Source organism: Rhipicephalus sanguineus, chromosome 1 (genome assembly GCF_013339695.2).
Source record: "Rhipicephalus sanguineus isolate Rsan-2018 chromosome 1, BIME_Rsan_1.4, whole genome shotgun sequence".
Taxonomy (NCBI): Eukaryota; Metazoa; Arthropoda; class Arachnida; order Ixodida; family Ixodidae; genus Rhipicephalus; species Rhipicephalus sanguineus.
In genome coordinates this window covers 229,965,528-229,983,170 of record NC_051176.1, presented here as the reverse complement: position 1 = coordinate 229,983,170, position 17,643 = coordinate 229,965,528, and the positions used below count along the sequence as shown (strand labels likewise).

Genomic DNA, 17,643 nt, shown 5'->3' with positions numbered 1-17,643 from the left:
GTGGCGTTAATCACACCACTCGCTCTCCCAAATGCGTGCGGAAAAACCCCCTTTCGTGAGGAAAATTGAACTTCTTGTGGAGGAAAGCCAACTTCTTCGGGTGTTTCATGCTGCCCGTCGTTTGATGTAGGAAGTGTTCCGGCTATTTTTGTTTGATGTAGCTGTAATTTTTCCTCTGCATTGGCGTCAAAACAGTGTCATGTTTGAGAGTAGTTTGATATAAAGGATAATTCGATTTACCCAAGTTCGATATAGTCAGGTTCAGGGGCGTAGCCAGAGGGGGTTGGGGTGGTTCAATACCCCCCCCACCCTAAATTTGTTGATTTTGCATGTATATATATATATATATACACATACACATACAAACATACATATAGTATGGTTGTACCCCCCTGCCCCCTCGAAGAAAATTTCGGGCTACGTTACTGGTTGGATCTAACCATGGGTGTCGGCAGGATTTTGCCTTGGGGGGTGCAAACCCGTGTTACATCGCAGCTGGGGGAGGGGGGGCAGACAGAGAGAGCTGGCATAGCTTGGGTGGAGGGAAAGTGCCGGTGTGGCTTGAGGGGGGCAAGTGCCCCTTTTGCACCCCCCTGCCTACGCCCATGGATCTAACTGTACATGGTCTTCTGCCACAAAATGTGAGGTGTCTGGTTAAATATTTAGTCATGGCAGTTACGTTGTGATGGAGACGAAATACAATACAAGAACATTTGTGTGCCATGCTTTGGGCCCACATTGAAAAATCCTAGGTGTTCAAAATACATTCTTAGCTCCTTATGTCATCTCATGCGTTGCTACTCCTGTCGATCCACCCACCCATTTGGCCAAATGCCTTAATGTTGTGCACGACAAGAATAATGGCTAATTTGGTGCCTTCGTTGATGTATCTCGTGGCTAATTGGCTGCTATACAGAACTGTCACATTGTCTTTGTTGTTAAATCCTGCAAGACAAACAAATGAGGAAACCACAAGGCACTGCTACCCAGTACTGTGCATGTACAGATACAGAAACATGAATTGTGAAATACGGAATATGACTTATGAAATGTAGCTTAATTCGTGCTAGTGCTCCTACTTAGCTCACTTCTCAGCAAAAAAACCGGCAAGTGCACTTCTGTCAAATAAACTATAGCTAAACAAAGGCTCTGTCTTTCACTAACTATGCTTGCCGTATCCCATCATCTTACACATTAAACGATAGCTTTGTTGAACTCATACTATCGTACAGGTGGCTTATCATTCATTTCTGATCATACTTATCATGCGGTTATCATATTAAAGGGGTACTGGTGAAAACTTTCAGTTGTAATTTTTTTGTGTCGAATGAAAAGCCAATAGAAAATGTACTGGCAAGCATGAGTGCGCCCTGAAGAGAGAGAGAAGAAATAGTAGAGAAGGAAAGGCAGGGAGGTTAACCAGTATAGGACAACCGGTTTGCTACCCTACACATGGGGACAGGGTGGGGGAGATTTAAAGATGAAGAGGAAAGAGAGAGAGAAAGATAAAAAGATAGCACGACACAGCACACACGCCCTGAAAATTCATTACAATGTATTTGCAAAAGCTAGTTTAGTTTCCTACTGTACCTTGACGTCATGATGCGGTATGAGCTCTTCATCGTATATTTCCGCACGATATCAGGATGTTTTCGCAGCTGCTCTACTCCGTGGCTCCTTTGGTCACAACTGGCCATTTTGTATGTTTTGGTACCTGGTATCATCACAACTAGCCATACTTGTGCATGAAGTCACCAGAATTGATACCATAGCCTGATGTCACGCTAGTGTCGATGTCAGTAGGTGCGCCATGTGAAAATTGATGGTAATGTTCAAATAAAATATCTTATAAGCATTTCGTGAGCCTCACACTTTCTCAGAGCCATCTCTCTTTACAGGAGATTGGTATGGTGGAGTAAACTCAGCTTCAAAAATTGGCGTCAGTGCTTTTTAACGCTACCCGTGCTTCTGCTAGTCATTCTTTTTGGCTGTTTCAAACGCAACATTAAACAATCACCTATTTACCTTTGTAAATTTGCTTATACTATGTCAATCCGACCTCAAGTTGAAAATGCATATGCAATCTAGGACTCTTATAAACACTGCATCATTAATTACATTGAAGCCCTGCAAAACTATGCTGTTCGCTTCATTTACTCTAAAAACTCACCTTTTGCTAGTGTGAGTGCTTTAAAACTTGCTTTTAATTGCATGAACTTTCCTACTGCTGTAAACTTGCTTGCTTATCACTTTTTGATATGCTGTATCATCACCCATTCGTCCATGATGACTTTTTCCTGCAACCAGCTGCTATCCTTCCTCACCGGGACCATCCTAACAAAGTAAAACAGATAATGTGCCGTTCTAAACACCATTCTGAATCTTTCATAATGTGCACATCACAGGCAAACAAGTTGCCATAGCACATCGCTAGCGCCAGCACATTTCAAGGCCTCATTCATGATCACGATCAAATAACCACCTGTGATTAATGTTCCAATGGTTTGTTCTGTGCATTGATATTTTGCACTTTTATTCAATTTACTGTATATTAAACTTTGGCTCTGTACTATTTTTATTACTTAACTCTGTACTTTTATTTGTTCTTTGCTTTTTCTTTCAACTATCAGCATGAGTTATTACGTTTGTGTTTTTCATGTACATGTAAGTAGTTATATCCATTTTTTGTAGCTTACTCTTTTTTTTTTTTTACGAATTTTGTACACTCCTGTATTCGTAAACGCACTGTATTTGTTCCAGAAACCACTAAGTAATACAGTAGAACGCCACTGTTACGTTCCTCACTGCTGCGTTTTCCTGGCTGTTATGTAGTTTTCCGCCGGTCCCAGCATAGCTCCCATAGGATCCAATGTATTGGGAACCCCGCTGTTACGTCGCAACAGTGGGACCGTTTCTCTATGATATGTAGCGAAGTGTGCTCCGAGCCGGCCGAGTGACCACGAAAGAGAGCGGCCATGTTGGCTTTTCACGCAGTTTGGCCTGGCTTGACCATAATATTAGCCGCAAGAGTGGCGCATGCGACCAAGTGACACGTATAACGTACTTTCGGTTGCTGCGAACAAAAACATAGCCTTCGAGTGACATGCATGCACCTGTGACAAAGTTTAGGAGGGAGCAAGGGTCATTTTCTTCGACGATTGCTTTCAGGGGTACTTTCACTTTTGCGAGGTGTTCGACTGTCTACTGCAAGCCACGGTGGCGACAGTGCTACATTATCGCTCGGAGACGCCGATGCATCTAGCGACAATCTCGCGAAGGTATCGCCAAAAGTGATCGCTTGCCAGATGTCGTCCATGGTGGCACTAGATTTATGAAAAGGATATGACACTGCAGGCGCTCGAAAAACTTTTCGTGCTGCTTAGGCTCGAGTGAACACACCAGGCAATGTTGCTTGGTTTTTGCAAGCGTAATCAGTAAAATAAAAATTCTGTGCCACTAAATGTTTTTTCGTTTTACCTGTTTCCCCGCTCTTGCGTTTCCCGGCTCAGCCCCCCCCCGTGCCCCCGCTGGCGCCGCCCCTGGTGCTATACCTGCAATTCAGAACGTCATTGCATATGTGCAATGCAGGGAGAAAAAAAATATCAGTGTGTTTATATAGATAAAGTACTTTCCTTTTGTATGTATCCTTATAAATTGGTTCTGCACGTTCTTTTTTAGACATAGTGTAGCAGTTACAGCCCTATTGTCTTAGGAATCAAGTAATTTATTGGAGTATGTATTCACTTGAATGCGTTCAGCTGAGGCAGACCTCTATCTCATTTATTTATTCTTGCTGTGCGCATAAACTGTTTTTCTTTATCGTGTAACAGTACTCCACAAGTACCGGTTTTACCTGGGCCTCTGGCAGCCACAGGTGTCTTCTTATGGGGGCCTTTTCCAAGTCTTGGTAAGTATTCATAATTCTCACATTTTGGAAACAAAATGGTTTCACGTTCTCACATTTTGAAAACAAAGCAGTGACCAAATTCTTGTTTGATCACCTTTGGTTACCTAACTTTGAGCGGATGCAATTTGGCTGAGCCAGCTAGCAGGGTGTTGGCCTCCAGTCAGGTGTTGTGAGTCATTCTGCGTTGCACAAAAGTGAAAATTATTCCCTTGGAAGTGGTCAGTCAAAAATATGGCCCCAGCACTTCCACCCCCTTATAATCTGATTGGTGCCTTTCTTTAGAAACTGGTGACTTTTCACTTAACTTTTTTTAATGGCATGGATAATCTGATTGGTGCCTTTCTTTAGAAACTGGTGACTTTTCACTTAACTTTTTTAATGGCATGGGTGCCAAGAAAAGCCGCAAATTCTCATATAAGGTAACCACCCTCACCATGCGCTGCTGAGGTGAAAATTTTGAAGTGTGACTATCTTGACAGCATTCTACTGCAAGAACTGTTACGTAAGCTTTATTGGTTGTTTAGGTACAGGCAAACGAAGCCATAGTATGTGAGGGTAAACTGCCCTCTTTATAGTGGAGGCATGCTCTCGTTGCCTCAGTCTACACTCGCAAGTGACGTTCCTGCCTTCTTCCCTATCTCGCCCCAACCAAAGGCCCACATCCTCCGCCTTTGTCATGTCCCTTGCCTTTCCTGCTTGATTGGACACCTCCAAGCACTGTATGCTGTCCATTTCATGATGATTGGTTCGTGCCTCTGCTGCTGGCTGTTTTCGTGCTGCAAGGGGCATGCACGTAATGCAGTAGTGCCACGTATGTGATGCCATCGCCCACTGTTCGAGTGGCTCCTTCAAGGAAAAGGGCGCATGACCTTTGTTCGACTTTTCTGTGTTGTGGCAGACATTGGTGCAATACTTTGCAGGTGTGTTCACCGTGCCCGAGTAAATTATTCACAATGCTTATCTTTTCTGCTGCAATGCTTCTGCTTTGCCTGTACCCTACTCACCGTGGTAGCTTAGCACGTTGGGTGTCACGCTGCTAAGCTTGAAAATGCGGGTTTAGTTCCCGGCCACGGCAGCCGCATTTCGATGAGGGTGTAATGCAAGTAGCACCCATGTGCTCAGAGTTAGGTACGTGTTAGAGAGCCCCAGGTAGTTGAAATTAACCTGGATCGTTGTTTTGGGATGTTAAACCCAACAATTGTTACTAAATTAATCCAGAGCTCCCCACTGCAGCATGTCTCATCATTATATAATGGTATTGGGCCAGGGTGTTGGAACGAAATGTCTTTTGTTTCGGTTTTAGTTTTGTTCCACCGGAAAAAGTTCTACTCCATTTCTGTTCCGGAACGAAAAAAAAAATGTTCTGTAATGGTTCGTAATGGTTTTTATTTGCATGCAAAATGTTGAAATTAAATCAACGATAAAACATCGCATTTAATTTTCTCATAACTGAATTACGAATTCTCTGAGCAGGCTGAATGCTTTGCGTCAAGGGAGTGAGCATGGTCTCTGAAGCAGCACGTCATCTAGTTTAGTCTGTGATATCCAAGCCCCCTGCTCTCATAAAACAAATTTCAGTGCCAAGAGTGCCCTCTCCATGCTGGCCTGTGTGAATGGCACTGCAATGTCCACTTGCTTTAATATAAACTGCTCCGGTTGCCACGCTTTTTGCAAAATTTCAACACATCTTTGCTTTGGAATCCCTGCCTGAGATATCCACTAATACTGTGCCCGAGTAAATTATTCACAATGCTTATCTTTTCTGCTGCAATGCTTCTGCTTTGCCTGTACCCTACTCACCGTGGTAGTACTCACCGTGTACCCTACTCACCGTGTACCCTACTCACCCTGAGATATGCATTAATGCTCACGTTGCATCATCTCGGTTGTTCCGGACTGCCAGCATTATTCCTTGAACCAGAAACCGGTAAAAAAAATATTTCGGTTTCACTCCGGAGCAAAATAACAGATAACATTTTGGTTATGTTTTTGCTCTGGTCAGTGATATCGTTTTTTTTTTTCATTTTTGGTTTTTGGTTTTCCTTCCGTTATGACACACTGGTTTTGACACGTAAGACCCCAGCTATTATTATTGCCTGTATCCTGTGAGGGGACCATTGAAGATGTCCAAACAAGCACACACTCAGAGTAATGTTCAGTAGAGCAACAAACATGTGCTGCAATGGCATTTTCTCCATGTCTTGTGTATGTTTGATTTTCTCTGCACTTGCCCGAGCCTGCATTTAGCCTCAGGTGGCCCTTAAAGGAGTCCTGACACAAAAACTTCCGCCCCGTGTTTTTTTGCTGCAATGTGTTGCTGGGGGCCTGTTAGTAATAACATGGCACATCGTTTGCTGCAGCGCGTGACAGATAATTAATTACAAGCTCCTCATTACCGACACAGCCTCAGTTTTGGTTTTACAGAGCTCCAAAAATGACAAGCCGCCGGGTGCAACTATCACCACCTAGCGAGTGAAACGCTTGGTCACGTGAGCACACAGAACAGTGACGCATTTCCGCGCGGTCTGTCGTCGCCGGGCTCATCGTCGTCTGATGGCGACAATTTTCTTGCGGCGGGGATGGAAGAAATTTTTGACGTGGCGAATCACTTCAAGTTTGACCCGCTGGCGAGGAGTGATTCGTCGGGAAGCACGTCAAAACAGAAATGGCGGCTACGACGTCATCATAACTTGTACCGGCTGCAACGATTACGTAGGGGATGTAGGGGGGTCACCTCAGGTCACCTTTGAGGGTGTCAATGCACCAGGTGCGGCCTATAATGCTGGATTGCGCTCGCGAACTTCAATATTCATATAAAATACCTTCCAAGCTTTATTCGCTGTCGATATTTTGCAGATGGTACACACACGTACACGGGAATCGATCCAGCAGGCTGTTTCGGCCGTGAAATTATGTGTCAGTACCCCTTTAAAGGAAAGTGTGGGCCTTGCACATCATTTACAAAGCAGTGCTGTCTTTCTCTTTTGCTGCATGGCAAGTTTAGTAATTTTGTGCAAATATTCGAGCATTTTGATTATTCAAACGAATATTACAGTATTGGAATTCACTTCGATTCGAATTTAAATTATTGGAAATTTCTAAGTATTCGAAATGAGCGAATAGGTGCATATTAGTCTCCATGTAACCCCCCTGTAAAAGTGGTTTCACTGCAGTGGAGGGGTGCTGTACTGTGAGTACACCTTTCCAGAAAAAATTCACACTGCTGCGAAGTCCCACAAGGTTAAATGAGCATATTACCTTCACATCGATTCATAATTTTTAGTTTTAAAGCTTGTTATACTGGCTTATATGCTTTACGTATAGTAAATTTTAGAACTTAACATATTTTACAGGGTATCACTTGCATTCTACCGAATGTCAAATCCTGCTACTATTCAAAGTTGCTTCCACTTCCTTTGAGCCAAAAAGAATGACATTTGCACATGCCTTGTTTCAATTAAAAAAAAAAGCATTGCACAGGTTAGTTGGGTCATGACAAATATTCTCATTTTTCTTTATAATACGTGATATATACTATTCGAATTCGATTAGAAATTATTCGACCAACTCACTATTCGCAAGAGCCCTATAGATTAGGCTTTCAACCACTCTGGTTACCGTGTTTTCTCGCATACAACCAGCTCTTATATGTAACCCGCACCTCCAACAATAACCCGCGGGAAAATAAAAGAAGAAAAATCCCTGCGTATTGCTGTGAAGCCACTTTCCTTACATTTCCTTGAAGCGATGCCATGGAGCCACCTTGCACACCAACACACCAAAATTCGCGTATAACCTGTACCTCAACCTTAGCTCCGAATTTTGTGTATATTTTGTGCAGGTTATACGCAAGAAAATATGGTATACAGTGAAACCTCGGTGATACGATCACAGCTCATACGAATTTCGGGGTGATACGAATTTTTCATTGGTCCCGGCCAAGGCCCATTAGCCTGCAGTGCAATGGAGTACGGTTGTTGCGAACCAATTTTCACCCAGTGACGTTTGATACGAACGTACGCTACCGCACAGGTACGAAGAGGTGCTGTCCGTGCTGTCCCGGAAGACGCGCCAAGCACGTGTGAGCGCGGGAACGCAAGCGTGGGCATGCGCGCCGCACCGCCAAATTGTCAGAATCACGGTGTCAGAAAAACACTTTTCTTATGGTCAGAATAAACCTTCACAGAGACGCGTCACAGCCTCCGAGATTGTGTGCGCCAATCTTTGAAGCTCTTAAGTGCCTTCGTGTGCCTTCGCGTTTAGATTACAGAGGATATTTGCGCCATGCTTCTTTTTCTAACGCGTCGATGCGGGCTCCTGTCGTTGTACTGTGTTTACACGTGCGTGCCTCGTGCATCAGACATCCTATAAAAGGTGGACGAGGACCGAAAGAAGATCATGACGGTCTTTGTGAAGGAGTCACGCCTCACAATGTCAACATGCACGACCGTTGAGCTCGCACTTGTGCAGGCATGGCCGTAAATATCCCCAAAACATCCCAACACCTCCGCGATAACAAAATCATAACACAAGACCGTGGTTCTGTAATTTTGTGGCCTTGATCCATCGCGTCAAAGCGCTTCTTTTGTTACTTTTGCTGCAGTACTCCGGTGTCATGCAAAAAAAAAAACATACGAGAATTTTAAAGGGGCTACTGCTGTCGCGGGTCACAACGCACCTGGTTCATTAATTAAATACATGCGTACGGGCCATATATTTATCAGTGCTGGTATGATTGCTGCCTTCTAAAAACTTAACTGACAATCATTCAGGGTTCTTGTAGACGTTTCTGCGGCCCTGAAAAACAATAAATGAAAATGTACGGCAGCTTTCTTTTGTCGCATGCTAATTTTCCATGCTTTCTGCTGATACGAATTTCAAATGATACGAATATTTTTGGTGGTCCCGTGAGATTCGTATCACCGAGGTTTCACTGTATATGCCACATCCATTTAGGTTTGGGGCCACTAGTGGCCGAATATTTTGAAGCTGAAGTGGTTGGTGCCACTGAAAAATAGAAAGTGTGTTTGTGAGGTGGTGCTATGGGGGGAGGGGGGATCAAAAATGTTAGTGTTTTTAAGGGAAAATACTGATATTCAGTGAGATGGCTCTGCTGTTTTCAGTTTGACCCTGGACATGCTGCCATAGTGGGGCAGGAGTTGCTACCTCCACGGGACCCATTCATCACTGAGCCACTTCGCAAGAAATTGCTCTTTACCGTTTCACTTGACCGGGAGAATGAAGATGATGTTGTCTGTGTTGGTGGTTACAAGGGACCCCACAAAGCTGTCATATTGGAGGTATAGTGCACATGTGTTCACCTCTTGTTTAGCATGCTTCCTCTTATACATACTGCATGTTACCCTTGGCAGAAAGTACATTTTTCTGCTCAGCTACAATTTTTACTTGTTTTCTCTGTCAAGAGGCGTTGTCATGCTAGTAGCTTGCTGTTCCAAACATTTGTTTGCCTTCTTGTGATTTGCCAGGCAGTGCGCTTGTGTCAGCAGCTGCGAGTGCAGTGGGGCAGGACTGCAGGTTCTACCCATGTCACTTTCCTTCCAGTCAATCTCAGAGCGAACATGCTGTCTGTAAAAGTATAATGGTGCATTCAGATGACAAGACCAAATCAGGATTTGGAGGGGTGGACGGCATGTCACATGACCTCACATCAGCGATTCTCCTCTTCCGCCCCTCGTCCGCCTGGCTCGCGGATGGATAATGCCAACCTATTTTTCACGTCGGGATTCTGGCGGCGGAACGCTGTAGCTTTAGCGGACAAACCAGCACACTTTTCTAATGCTCGATCCATATGGCTGTCCTCACAGTCGACATGAGTTCATTGTTTGCTGAAGCATGATTCAGTTTATTTATGGGGCCGTGTTCTAAGACGATCACCTTTGAGATAATCTATTACTTTCAGTGCGCGCTGATTGACGGGTTGGAGAACAGCGGGTAAGTTGTCACTTCAGTCATTGCACATGCAGGACTCTATGGAAGGCAAAGTGGTGGTTTTGCCGAGAGCATTTTTTTCCCTCTCAGAATATGCCTCGTGTTTCAACACTGCACTTAAGGTAAAGATGGGAACAAAGAGATAGAAACACAATGTGAAGCAGTGCAATGTGCGTGGTCAGTACCTGTTGTCCGCAAAAGTAAAAGCTACCTATATACAGTATAACCTCATTACAACAGACCTTCATAGTGAAGAGGATTTTGGTCTGTTGTAAAGGGAGTACGTAAAATCCAAGTACTGTTACAACAGACTTTTATGTAAACGCTGAATGGGTCTGTTATAACCGGATAGAATCATGAGTCACAAACATGGTCTTATTTTTAACGGGGGACGCGATTTTTGGAAAATCACATATTCAGTTTCTGTAGCCCATTTCCTATCTGATTCCAAAATATCTTCACTGAAAACTACGTAGAAGTGCTATAAAATTTTTTTTTGCTTCTGCCGACTTGGCGAAAATTGCGGAAATAGCAAAAAACAAAAAAAAGCGTTTTTCAAAATTATAGCTCGGCAACGGCGCAGCCGGGCGCCACCATTTTGGGCTCGTCGTAAAGAGCATTTCTACGTGTTCAAGTTCTCCGTTTCAGCTAGCTCCTCCATTCAGTAACAAGCATACAAAAAGCACATGTTTGAAGTTCAATTCAAGGCCTCCGATTGGCTGCTTCTGCCGTGATGCGCGCTTCAGGATTGTCGTCTGCTGTTTTTGTGTCGCGAGGTTGTGGCTGTCGAAAATTGCGCTTAGTGACGCGTTCGCACTCGTTCTGTGTTCACGGGTCGACGATAATTTAGAACGCTCTAGTTTGGCAGCTGCAAGCGGAAGCTCAATCATCAGATTACGATAGTGCGCCGCACTCGTCGCAAACATCGCATACGTGCGTAGAACACCGCAGACGTCCTCTTATCAGCACTTCGGAGCTTATGACGAAGGCCACCGCGGGACAACGCTTTGTACTCGCAATCGAGCATCACGTACTTTGAAACATCGGGCACCGCGGCCACGCGCACATCGCAACCGAGCTTTCTACTTGATGTTGTGGCTAGGCCTAACGCCGCTCACGGTGCCGATGTACGAGACAAATTCTAACTTTGCGGGCAAGAACATCGCGCTAGCGGACATGAGAGAGTGAAGAAGCCGCAATGTCCTTCGTCGCAAGCAACGAATCGCATCGCCTGCTGGCTCCTCAGAACAGCGGATGGGCATTTAGCGCATCGGCAGCGGACCCCCCCAGCTCGCCGTGCAGCGACCGCTCGGAGAAGCGGTGGCAGCGGCTAGCAATTTCGCTAGTCAGCGTCCCAAAATGCAACACTAAGCACGCTGCGCGCCGATGTTTTGTCGCTACAGCTAGGCATAGCTGCTGATCATTGACAGACCGGAGATCGGCGGCCTTCGTTCTTAAATCGGTACGTCGATATCCGCGGCGCGCTGTTCCCGTCCTGAAAGTATGCTAAGCGATGTTTGAAGTCAGAAGTTATTGAATTTGGTATGTCCGTGGTAGAAAAGTCCACTCTAAAGGAGTCCTGACCACCTTGCTGGCCTGACATTTTACTCAATTATATCCGAATGTCCGTTGTACCAGAATCCGTTGTAAACGAAGCTCAATCAATGGAACAAATACGGAGGTCGGCATAACGCCGCAAATTGGTATGTAATATCCGAATGTCTGTTGTAAACAGATCTGTTGTGACGCAGTTATACTGTAGATCTGCACATTACTGTATCCTCCCTTCGTATGTGGGGCCCCACGAGCAACAGCAGCAAAATCAGTCTTTAGCAGCTAACCCGCCACGGTGGTCTAGTGGTTATGGTGCTCAAGTGGTGACCCGAAGGTCGCGGAATCGAATCCCGGCCGCGGCTGCCACATTTTTGATGGAGGTGAAAATGATTGAGGCCCGTGTACTTAGATTTAGGTGCATGTTAAAGAACCCCAGGTGGTCGAAATTTCCGGAGCCCTCCATTATGGTGTCTCTCATAATCATATTGTGGTTTTGAGGCGTTAAACCCCGACAGTTATTATTAGTCTTTAGCAGCTCTTTGTACCGTAGGTTTTTCTTCCCATCCAGCATTTCCGCCAACAACGCTGTTTTCAGCTAAACAAATTAGTCTTCTTCAGTGCTCGACAAAGTAAGCATCGTTTTCTGTCGGCCTCCATGTTGTTGAATACTCTCGAGCCGGTCTGCTGGCAGCCAACGCAGAAGATGCAGTGGAGAGTAATCTGGCTATCTGGTGCTGTTGTCCGCTAGGACCCCGTCCGTCTCATGAATGCCCCTGCAGGCAATAATCCGTGGAATAGTCATCCGCATCCATAACAAATCTGGATTCGGTTCACGTCTGAATGCACCATAAAGGTTGGCAAGGCCATCTGCTTAAGAATTAATGGCCACACCTCTCATAATTTTCTAACGTTGCTCGCCCAGCCTTGGTGGCTGGTGTTGTGGGATGCTTTTTTCAAGATGAAGAGGTGTTCTGCCACCATTGTTGGAAGCACTTGGTGGGCATTCTCAGAAGCCAGCGAGGCAGTGGCTTCAGTTGGTAGAAGGTCCTTTGTGCTTCCTGTGAAGCTGCAGTGTTCTGTGGGCAGCGCATCATTGCTTCAAATTTTGCTGGTGTCTGTTTTCACTGGATTTTCACCATTATGTGTAGGTGCAAGACATACCTATGATATTCAGAATTTCTTTAATGCTGTTGCTGTTCTGAGTACCACATTAGATTCATTTGCATTCGCTACACAGATTGAGCACATTTCTGCTTTTGCATGGCAGTGCACTCTTGCTATCAAGTAACACATGGTCATTGATCATAGTAAGTACCACATTGCATTCCTGAAAGACAGGACTGTTGTGCGACAGTCTTTGCTGCCTGTTTGTTAATATAAATAAAAAAATCCCACCCCTTATGTCATGCATTTGTAAAAGCATGCTGCCAATGAGTACCATGTCCGGATAAAACTACGGTTTGCCACAAGTGCTGCGGACAAAATTGTGGTCGTTGTCAATGCCATCATAGATGGTGATTGCTCAGTTTTGAAGGCACGTGGTCAAGATGGTGTCATGTGCAGGGATTAATGCAAGAATAATGGCAATAAAGGCCCATACAGGCATGTAGAAGTCCAGCAATTCTGTTGTTGCCATAGGGTTCTCGCTGATGATGATGGCGATGTAGCCTTGACTCTTTCCTTCCATTGTACACTAACACCAGTTTCATTCTTTTACACAGCACACTTGGGGGGCATTGGGCTTGCCGCACTCAGAGGGTTTCCCGAGTTAAAGTGTGGTTAAATACTGTGTCTAAATTAATGAGAGCTTGATGGAAATGAATAATGTAAATGCCTGCTGGGACCAGAGAACAAGTCTAAATAAATATAATTTTTTTTTAACTAATGAGGGTTGAATTAAGGTTTACTGTATTTCTTCATTCTTTTTGTGTGTAAGATGTAGTTAAGGCATTAAAGCAAGCAGAATGACTCAAGGGAGTAGAAGGAAGATGGGACAGGGTAGCGCTCGTGCCCTGTAGCCAGGATTTTATTTTGGGGAGAAGGTAGGGGATATTCATATAGCAGGTGCCGAAAGATGTCGGAGATGTTTGAAATCCTATGTTGATTATAAACCAATTTGGCCAGCAAGTCGTAGCGAAGGCTAGACTTGTGGTGGCAGTGATAATTAAAAAAAAAACTGCTTATTCTATATATCTATTATACTTTATGCTTGTGTACCACCAGGCGTTTTACACCCTACCCACCTGTGTGTGTGGGGGGGGCAAAGGTGTGTACAATGTACACAGTGTCTCATGCAATGGTAAACACAAGAATAAATTGTCTGATGCACTTTCCGCCACTTCGTCTAAGTTTGACGCTCGTTCATGTCTCATATATGTGTCACAATGTGCTCAAAGCGCTGGAGATTAGACCATGGTGCAGCCACAAAAGTTTAGTTTTATGAGTTTTGCACCAATAAATAATGCATATGCTCACCAGAACCACTGAATAAGTCGGGATTATCCAATTTTATTAATTAACGTGGTTTTACTGCAGATGCATGTTAAATAAAGCTTTTGAGTATGAAGAAGGCTGTGCTGTTTCTTTTTGTTGCACTTGTCTGTACAGACCATAAGTTTGTATGATCTGTGCATAAAACTTTGCTAAAGCTGTAACGGACCAAAAAAGAAAAGAAAGTAAGCGTTTCAACTGCTGCTGCTTTACTAAATCCTTAATTCCTTCTGAAAGGGCTCTAAGGGTTCTGCATACTGGGATACTAACAAGTGCAGCTGGAAAGCCTTTGTAACGGCTATCACTGTTGGGATGTACACTAATTCTGCATTGGGTGACCACCTTCTTTAACAAAGTTTGCATAACTTAACAATTAGTCAAGTGCCATGACTTAAACTGTCGTTATATTTCCATTTCAGATTTCCAAGGATGAGTTTGTGTTTAAATGTTGCGACTCAAACCACCATCGTCACCCAAATGGAAAACACCAGGTATTAATTTTTATTTTAAGGGAAGGTGTGCCTTAGAGATTCAACGAGAATCGCTGAGTGGGCTTGTTGGTAGATCATTAGAAGCAACTGGTGGCAATGTGAACTCGACACAAAGACAAAACAATGCACAAAGAAGACGCACACAGAGCGCTACTAGTGACAACAATCTTTATTTTTCTCAAACCCCAGGTGGTGTTTAGGATTGCTCAGAAACGCAACCCTCTGTGGCATACATGCATGAACACTGTTGTTTGCAGAACAGATTGACATTTGCAAGAATATATAGACAGAGTCTTGCTTTTTCTTTTAACACAAAAGTATTTTATGCTGGGTTCCACCAAGTACATCCGTTACGGATATGACGTTGATAAAATGGACGCCAACGGGTGAGAAAGAAAAAACCAAGAAAAAGATCCGCTGCTGGGAATCGAACCCATGACGTTGCAGCCGCGACGGATAGCGCCAGACGCTAAACCAACTAAGCTACCTTGGCAGAGCTGGACAGTTCACGATCATGCCTTATATCTTTCACACATTGTCGCACGGTGCTCTCTGTTGGTGGTTTAGGTAGGCGGAGCGAGGCGGTGTCGTCTTTTGTGAGAGGTAAAAAGAAGTAATGCGTCATGATTGACACTTACTAGCGCTTACTCCGAGATTGGGCGCGATATCGGAGGTCATGGTTACAGTATCTCGATACCAGTGAGGGACACTGGCCGCGCTGGCGTAGCCGAGGCACCCTAGACGCAGTTACATTCTTTGCGTTTCGCTTGGTGTTAACGTGTGCCAGCTCATCAGAGTAGTGCAGCTTCCACATGCACGAACGGGATTTCTCCGCTGCCGACTGCTTCGAATGAGAGAGCACCGACTAACAAAACTGTTGCAATATGCGTTGCAGAAAGGACACGATTTCGACGGGCGACTGTCGTGCCTTGGTGGAACGAGACAGAGGCCAGCAGGACGTACGCGTTTGCGTCTCAAGCTACGAACCTCTACGAACTAGGCGTCAATATGGGTGCATCCACGCCAAACGGTGCTATAGCTGCCAAACACGGATAGACATTTTACAAGCTCTCATGTATCACTGCACAATAAGCACTACTTCTGTGAAGACACATTTCACTTGCCTGTTATACCAATTCCTATGATGGAGGAATCAGCCATATTTTTGGACATGCACTGAGCTATTAAAAGTGTCCATTCTGTTGTCAAATGTGCCACGGTGATTGTTCTAGATGCTTTCATTTAGCATTGCAATGCCTTTTTTTTTTCAGGAACTTCGTGACTGGATTCATGAGGAGACTTCGGTGCCTCTGGATATGCATCAGTTTCCACACAGCCAGGAGCTGCTGCTTATGAAATTTTTGATCTTGAGGCAATTAGAGTAAGTGCAAATTATGTTTACTTGTGTTTTATCTTGGTATGTCCTCTAGAATTGCTTGAAATGTAAAAAAAGTCTGTGTGCTATGCTAAACATTTTTTTTTTGTCTGTCGAATAAGTGGCACAGTTTTGTTTCCCCTGTGGGTAGAGATAACGTTTGGAAAGTGTCATGAGTGAAAGTTGATTACAAAATAATTTTTTTTGCACTTAGGGTAGTAATTGTTGTACTGAAGTTGTACCTTATAAGAAAAACAACATTGTGAGGGCATCAGTTTTGCATCTGCAATAATATTATTTCTGAGGTTTTACATGCCAAAATCACGATGTGATTGTGAGGCACACTGTTGTGGGGGGCTTTCCATTGGTTTTGACCACCTGGGGTTCTTTCACACGCACCTAAATCTAAGTACGCAAATGCTCTTGTATTTCGCCCCAATCTAAGTGCGATTGCTGTGGCTTATAATAAAACACACCTCCATGAGCTTAGTGGCATGACACCTTATCTGCTACTTCCACAGTGGGAGTTTGCACCTTTTTAAGACATGGCCATGAATATAATGCTTGGACAGAAGAGTTCTGACTTCTGAAAGTTTTTATATATGTTGTCATGATTTTAATGCATCCCGATGCAGAATCAATAGCTATGTCACTTCACCATTTGTGCTTGCTGCCTCTCAGTTCTTTGGTGTGTGTTCCTGCCTGAGATGTAGGGAGTTTATGATGTGAGCATGGTAGTGAGTAATGTTATTGCTTTTAATGTGTTGGTAGAGAGCATCTTTTGTTTGCTTTAGTGTTGTTTCCATTGTAAGGGGTGTAAACATCAATGGGGGAGCAGAGTATAGGGCCCTTGAAAATTGCTAGACGAGGCAACGTGCAAGCGGTAAAGCGCACAGCACCGTAAACTTGCAGGCAGCCAGCCCTCAAGGCCACACACGTACTCCTGTCCAATCATGCTACTTGGTAGGCAGTATAACAGCAGCATGCACCTGGTATCGGGACATTATACTGCATTACTGCAGGTGTAGAAAGTGACAGTGGTATTAAATTGAGGGCCTGCATGCCCCCGTGTGCTCCTCTGCAACTAGCATTGCACATAGGACTTTGATGCATGGAATGTCCGTCTCTCTGTACTTCTGGAGACAGTGAAAAATTTTTCTGCATGGCTACTCCTGAAAGTCACTTGACAGCAGTTGCTTTATTTGGGAGAATGCAGGCTCCAGTGGTCACCAGCTTCTCTTGTAGTTTAACACTTTCGTGACCGCGCCTATTCCCATCGATAGTATGTTATCGATGACTTCAAGATCAAGTTTTCGCACTCTCTGAGCGGTTCTAGACAGCTAACGCAATAAAAAGCATAAAATAACATGTTTTTTATCAGTTTTGTTTGCGAGTTTGTTTTTTCCACCGCGGGGAGGTTTTTAAAGCTCGTTCGCAGTCGGGTAGGTGAGCGCTCGTTGTTTCAGACTTCGCGTCGACGCCGCTCGCGGGTGCTCCACAGAAACGGCGAATTTCAACGGATTCCGATTAATATGAGCGGGAATCTCTGGATGATGGTAGCAGCACAGACACGAAAGACGACTTCGATTCGCCATGCGAAGTCGTACGGACGGCGAAAGTGCGTCAAACCTCCCCGGAACATCAGCAGCTATCCGCCTGTAAGTTTCGTCTTCTCTTCGGGTCGTTTTATCGCTGCCACGCGTCGATGTAAACGTATCCGGTGTGTTCTAAACATAACAGCTCTTATCTGCAAGGTGTTAACTTCACTCGGGCAGGAGCATTTGGCGCCGGCTGCAGAAAGAGCGCAGTTCTCTTCGCGAAGACGGCGCGGAGCGGACTTTGACCCAACACTCCGGTGTGCTGCGCGGCGGCGTCTT

General features: G+C 44.6%; 1 protein-coding gene across 2 annotated transcripts in view; it reads left to right on the top strand.

Moving 5' to 3' along the window:
* The window catches only part of LOC119373866 (F-box only protein 31), a 47,107-nt gene that overhangs the window by 4,589 nt on the left and 24,875 nt on the right, over positions 1 to 17,643 (top strand). The window contains exons 3-6 of one of the 2 annotated variants that reach the window (XM_037643933.2): positions 3,831 to 3,907; positions 9,031 to 9,207; positions 14,320 to 14,391; positions 15,663 to 15,772. In XM_037643933.2, the coding sequence (XP_037499861.1) occupies positions 3,831 to 3,907; positions 9,031 to 9,207; positions 14,320 to 14,391; positions 15,663 to 15,772 (436 nt within the window). The remainder of the gene's footprint in view (positions 1 to 3,830; positions 3,908 to 9,030; positions 9,208 to 14,319; positions 14,392 to 15,662; positions 15,773 to 17,643) is intronic. The other variant, XM_049420078.1, reaches the window with a different exon arrangement.